The sequence below is a fragment of the Hylobates moloch genome, unplaced genomic scaffold (assembly GCF_009828535.3).
Source record: "Hylobates moloch isolate HMO894 unplaced genomic scaffold, HMol_V3 SCAFFOLD_8, whole genome shotgun sequence".
NCBI classification, from domain to species: Eukaryota; Metazoa; Chordata; class Mammalia; order Primates; family Hylobatidae; genus Hylobates; species Hylobates moloch.
Window position 1 is genome coordinate 46,394,253 of NW_026652283.1, and position 5,966 is coordinate 46,400,218.

Here is a 5,966-nt window from a genome sequence, read left to right on the forward strand (position 1 = left end):
CTGGGTGTGGTATCACATGCCTGTAGTACTAGCTACTAAGGAAGCTGAGGCAGGAGGATCACTTGAGCCCAGGAGTTCAAGACCAGCCTAGGCAAGATGGCGAAACCCTGTCTTTACAAAAAGTACAAAAAATTAGCCGGGTGTGGTGGCGCATGCCTGTGGTCCCAGCTACATGGGAGGCTGAGGTGAGAGGATCGCTTGAGCCCAGGAAGTTGAGGCTGCAGTGAGCTGTGATCTCTCCACTGCACTCTGGCCTGGGTAACAGAGTGAAACTCCATCTCAAAAAAAAAAAAAAAAAAAAAAGTGGACACATGCAGTTCATGTTCCATGTTGTCCAAGTAGTGAAAAGGATCAGGATCATTAGTCACAAAGCATTTTTTAATGAAATATAATAGAAAATATCAGTGTATCATTCCCACTAAGGATAAAAATTAAATCATAACATTTTTGTTTCAGTTAATAAATCTACACACATATTTACTAGGTCACAATGTAAATTGTATTTCTTACTGGAAGTCACAGCCAAAAAATTCTTAAAGCCACTGGATTAGAGGCAGAGAGACTGAAAGAAGAGACCAGGGAAGAGGCTGCTACAGAAATGCAGTCTGGGCTGCTAAGGATGATGTGTGGAGATGCCAAAGAGAGCCTCAAGCAGCAGAAGTTGGGGCTAGGCATGGTAGCAGCTCACACCTGTAATCTGAACACTTTGGGAGGCCAAAGTTGGTGGATCAGTTGAGCCCAGGAGTTCGAGACCAGCCTGGGCAACATGGTGAAAACCTGTCTCTACAAAAAATATTTAAAAATTAGCCAGGCATGATAGCATGTGCCTGTAGTCCCATATATTATTACTTGGGAGGCTAAGGTGGGAGAATTGCTTTAGCCCAGGAAGTGGAGGCTGCAGTGAGCCAAGATCATGCCACTGCACTCCAACCTGGGCAACAGAGTAAGACCTTGTTTCAAAAAAAAAAAAAAAGGCAGAAGCTGGAGATGAGGAAAGGTAGCCTCCTACTCTCCAGATCCAAGTCCCACCAGAATATCTCATCCTCCTTTGCATCCCCTAGCACTACTGCCCCAGAGCAGTGTCCTACCTCATTCTACTCACCAGAATGGGAGCTCCCATTACTTTCCAAGTTCAACTGAGCTTGCACTCAGAAGGTACAGCTATAGGCTGGGCACGGTGGCTCACAACTGTAATCCCAGCACTTTGGGAGGTTGAGGCGGGCAGATCACTTGAGGTCAGAAGTTCAAGACCAGACTGGCCAACATGGTGAAACCCCATCTCTACTAAAAATACAAAAATTAGCGCACACCTGTAATCCCAGCTACTTGGGAGGCTGAGGCAGGAGAATCGCTTGAACCTGGGAGGCGGAGGTTGCAGTGAGCTGAGATGGCACCACTGCACTCCAGCTTGGGTGACAGAACAAGACTCTGTCTCAAAAAAAAAAAAAAGATACAGCTATAAATGTCTATGAACTTGGATTTCAGGGGTAGAGGTCACAGAAAGCACTCCAAGTAACAGGAAGATGAACAGGTACAGCTGATTCTATCCCATGTGGGTGATATGTTTCTGACTCACAGAAAACACATCAGGGAGGGTTAAACCATTTTATTGCAGTTGGGGGGCAAGGATGGGCAGGCAGTGAAAAGCCTCAGTAGAGAAGACAGATAATAGTTACTTCAAGAAGTCGGGGCGGACAGCCCAGAAACAGGGCCTTGGAGGGGAGGGTGGGCAAAGAAGGCTTCATCCTACTATTCTTAACGAGTCCTTACAGGTCATTCAGGAGCATCTTGGGGCCCCAAAGGAATAGGTCCTCTTGCTTAAGACTCTGGACATGGAGCTGAAAGATGCTGGGCTCCAGGTTAGAAAGGGTGCTCCTCTGGGGATCTAAGAGGAAAGAAAAGGGAAGAGAAAACAAGTCATCAGCAAGCATTGTGATATGCACAGAACTAGGCCCTAGGCCTTTCTAATAGAGAGGGACATACAGGACTGACAGGATAAACAGCAACAGAGGTCAGTGAATTCACAGAAAGGCAGAGACTCCATTCTACCTAGTGTTAAATAATTAGTCAGCTGGCATTCAGGCACCATTCAGATTTAGCCTCCCCCAAAACGGGAATCCTTGTCCTTATCCTCACCTGGCTTCCATAAAAGTTCCCAGCTACTGTTACTGTCCAGAAGACTGAATTAAGAGCTGGATGAAGAAACAGACATGGTGAAGGTAGTGGCCAGAGGCAGCTTAGATTGGACCACATGAATGGAGGTCCTGGAAAGGGGAACAGAACCAAAAACAGAGATGATAATGATGTATCAAGGGGGCCCTTCTAGCACAGAACTGTCCTCCTTCCTGAGGCTAGGACTCTGGTCTCCTCCCTTTTTTTTTTTTTTTTTGAGATGGAGTCTCACTCTTGTCACCTAAGCTGGAGTGCAATGGCATGATCTCAGCTTACTGCAACCTCCGCCTCCTGGGTTCCAGCGATTCTCCCACCTCAGCCTCCCGAGTAGCTGGGATTATAGGCACTCGCCATCATGCCCGGCTAATTTTTGTAGAGATGGGGTTTCACCATGTTAGCCAGGCTGGTCTTGAACTCCTGACCTCAGGTGATCTGCTAACCTCGGCCTCCCAAAGTGCTGGGATTATAGGCGTGAGCCACCGCACCCTGCCGATCTCTCCTCCCTCTTTAACATCCAAACATATAAAGGCACCTCAGTGACTCTGTATCAAGTAAAGAATGCCCTTATGGGCTACAACCCAGATACTCATACTGCCCCCATAAGCCCAAGCCAAATCTAGGATAGCTGAACTTTGGTCCCCACTGCCTGACCTGTGAGACAATTTCCCTCCACTGGCACAGCTCCCACACCCCCTGACCTGAGGAGGTTGTCCTCCCTCCAGGCATCTTGGTCCTCTGTCCTGGCAGCCTCCAGAGTATGACCCTTGCCTGCCTGGCCACTTTGCAACTGCTCCAACATCTGCCAGAGCATGGGCTCAGGTGGAACCAAACCTCTCCCTCTCTCCCTCCCCATGACAGTCCTCTTCAGCACACTTGGAACCCTCATGTGGGCAAGGATAGTTTCTCATGGCCGGGAGCAGAAGGGTTAGGAAGAAGAGCTCTGGAGAGAGAGTCAGCACAGGGAAGAGAAGAATGGAGACAGGGGCAGGAGAGGGTATCCTGGCCTCCCTGAAGAACAGGATAGACAGAGAAAGGAAGGGTCCTCCATAGAGAAATATGCAGAGACAAGTCTGAACCTAGTCCTACCTTCCACCTGCCAACCTAAGCCTGTCGTCCCTCAGCCAGCTGTTTCAGCAGCAGCTCCTGGTGCTGGCCTGCAGATGAGTGAGAATGTAAGGGGGCTGTTCCCCAACTTCTTTCCTTCTCCCTCCCTGCCTGTGACCACCCCGCTGCTGAAAACTGAGACAGAAACATTCTGGCTCAGCTGTTGGGAAGCTTCCAAGCTGACTGAAGAGATTAAACTCACACCATGAGAGGCAAAGAGCGCAACAAAATACTTGGCCACACTTCTCAGTAGCTCAGGCAGTTGGAGCCATGGCCACTTAATGGGAGAGCAAGAAGACTTTCCAGGCCGGACGCGGTAGCTCACACCTGTAATCCCAGCACTTTGGGAGGCCAAGGCAGGCGGATCATCTGAGGTCAGGAGTTCGAGACCAGCCCGGCCAACATGGTGAAACCCCATCTCTACTAAAAATACTAAAAATATGAAAAAAAGTGGCCAGGCATGGTGGCGGGTGCCTGTAATCCCAGCTACTCAGGAGGCTGAGGCAGGAGAATCGCTTGGACTCGGGAGGCAGAGGTTGCAGTGAGCCAAGATTGCACCATTGCAACAGAGCCTCGGCAACAGGCAACAGAGCGAGCCTGGGCAACAGAGCGAGACTCCATCTAAAAAAAAAAAAAAAAAGAAGAAGATGACTTAAGATGACTTTCCGGAAAAGGGGTCAAGCAAACACATATTCACCCCCAACCACCTTTTACTTACCCAACTGGTACTGCAGCAACTTCAATTCCTTCTGCATAATCTCTGACTCCTCCCACAGCACTGTAGGAGTGACAGCAGTGCTATTCTAGAGTCAATCAACAAATCCAGAGTAAGAAGGCAAGTAGACTATCTAGGGTCTTGTGAAACTCTTAGAGAGGATGATCCCCAACTTGTCCCACTACAAATGCCAAAAGTTCAATGTCCTCAAGAAGGCAAGGTCTTGCCTATCCCTTACTCGGTCTGCAGCCTGAGAAAGGCCATTGGTAGTACTGCATTCTCCTGGTCCTGTTTGCATCTGGGCTTGGGCTTGGGCTTGCTCCCATACCTGGCTCTGAAGGCCCTGCAGTTCCCTTCTCAGCTCCTCCAGGCGTTGCTCCAGGAGAAGAGCGCTCCCCTTTGGGGCCCCCTGCAGCAACCTTAGTGATGCTGTAGTGGGACAAGTTGGGGATCATCCTCTCTAAGAGTTTCACAAGACCCTAGATACTCTACTTGCAAAACAAGACACGTGCACACACAACAGGTGTGTGGCAAAATTGTGTGCATACATATGAAGCTGTGTATGTGAAGAAAATAACTGGCCAGATACCTTCCAGGACACTGATCTGGTACTTCTGCTGTTCTCGCTCTTCTAGCAGGCCCTGCACTGCCTACCTCAGTGCCTCAGTCACCTACCCAGGCAGAAAAAAACACATGAGCTACTGTATAACAGCTTTTCCCAACCCCTAGTATCCGCATCTCACAAAAACATCACGTATACACACCAAGGATTCCAAGCCTCACCTGAGCCTGAGATTGAAGCTGGGATCAGAGAATAGTAACCTCATCCCAGAGAGAGGATGGGCTCTAGGACTCAGGGCAGCTCAGCCTTTGTGGAGCTGTGGGAGTCTCTAAAGCCCAAGGCTGTTGAGCTTGGACTCCTGACTGCAGAGGCAAGTGATGAGAGGAAATCCAGATCCCAGCCAGGTCCCCGGCTGAGGGAGTAAGGAAGGGGTAAGTGCAGGGTCTGTGTGGGGAAACAGAGTTCAGGAAAGGACAGAGTTGGAATTTGGAAGGAGTAATGGATGATACAGGCACTGGAGGAAGCCACAGAAAGAGAAAGGGCTTGGAAGTAGAAAGAGACATTACTTACCTGCGGTGGAGACCCCAAGAGGATACAGCCACTGCTACAAAAGAAACAGGTGCACAGGCCAATGAGCTCTGAGAGTCCCTTAGCCTCCCGACGCTAACTGGGGACCTCCACCAACCCCTCACCTTAATCCGGACTACATTTCTATCAGTAGCGTTGAGAGAAGCACATCCAGCTGCTCAAACCAGCTGAGGCTCCTATTCATATCCTGTGGCAGGGGAGCGGCAGGGGTCTGGCTCCCCTGGTGTCTTGTGCTTGCTCTCCCACCGGGGGATATCCAAGATACAGCCCAGGAAAGGCCACCATGTTAGATGGAAAGAGGGAAGTGGGGATGCAACACTGGGGTAGGGAGATGCGCTATCAGACCAAAACTGCGATCCTGTGACTAGCGAAAGGAAGGACGCTCTTGGGGAACTGGGGGAAAAGCGGGATACCCTGATGATAACGCAGATATCAGGTGGGGATTGAAGGCGTCAGAACCTGGTCGAGACCTCCCCAGAAGTAGTACACTGGCGCCACCACGCCAAACCTGTGCCAGTGACAACTGCCGCCGCCGGGTTCAAAACTTCGGGTTGGTTTTGAAAGTCCGACTTTGGACTGGTTGCCGCAGGGCCACCTGGGAAACAGTTCGCCTCTTGCGACCACAACTGGCGATGGAGGCGGTGGAACTACCGTTCTCTGGAAGAGACACGTACATGCCCACCCCCGCCGTGTAGCTTGCCGGGAAACTGAGTTTTCCTGATTCCGTGTGGCTGTCTCTAAGGAGCAAACGAACTACGCATCCCAAGATGCATCGCGCATAGGCAACACTGTCCCGCTACTGGACCCATTTCCTACCTGGGAAAT

At 50.2% G+C, this 5,966-nt stretch overlaps 1 protein-coding gene and 1 long non-coding RNA gene across 4 annotated transcripts; both read right to left on the bottom strand.

The window, feature by feature from the left end:
* Nucleotides 1-498: 498 nt before the first annotated feature.
* Nucleotides 499-4,768, bottom strand: CCDC163 (CCDC163 homolog). Of its 2 annotated transcripts, none has more exons than XM_032160682.2 (5): nucleotides 4,581-4,768; nucleotides 4,230-4,420; nucleotides 3,995-4,079; nucleotides 2,137-2,192; nucleotides 499-1,885 (listed from the first exon to the last, which is right to left on the bottom strand). In XM_032160682.2, the coding sequence occupies exons 2-5, from the start codon at nucleotides 4,287-4,289 to the stop codon at nucleotides 1,778-1,780; spliced, it is 309 nt and encodes a 102-aa protein (XP_032016573.1). In that variant the 5' UTR covers nucleotides 4,290-4,420; nucleotides 4,581-4,768; the 3' UTR covers nucleotides 499-1,777. The 2 variants fall into 2 exon arrangements, with proteins under 2 accessions (XP_032016573.1, XP_032016569.1); XM_032160678.2 differs by having other exon boundaries at nucleotides 2,137-2,264.
* Nucleotides 4,769-4,903: 135 nt separating this feature from the next.
* LOC131384026 (uncharacterized) lies at nucleotides 4,904-5,630 on the bottom strand. Of its 2 annotated transcripts, none has more exons than XR_009214505.1 (3): nucleotides 5,246-5,630; nucleotides 5,124-5,157; nucleotides 4,904-4,997 (listed from the first exon to the last, which is right to left on the bottom strand). It is a non-coding gene; the product is annotated as an uncharacterized LOC131384026 (long non-coding RNA). The 2 variants fall into 2 exon arrangements; XR_009214506.1 differs by having other exon boundaries at nucleotides 4,910-4,965.
* Between the last annotated feature and the right edge of the window lie 336 nt (nucleotides 5,631-5,966).

Bases quoted from the DNA above. Each gene is read 5' to 3' on its own strand.
- CCDC163 (XM_032160678.2), bottom strand. From the start codon at position 4,289: ATGCAAACAGGACCAGGAGAATGCAGTACTACCAATGGCCTTTCTCAG. The intron at 4,080-4,229 runs GTAAGGGATAGG...GATTGACTCTAG, and splicing joins TTTCTCAGGCTGCAGACCGA to AATAGCACTGCTGTCACTCC. The intron at 2,265-3,994 runs GTAAGTAAAAGG...TCCCCTTTCCAG, and splicing joins GTTGCTGCAGTACCAGTTGG to GACCTCCATTCATGTGGTCC.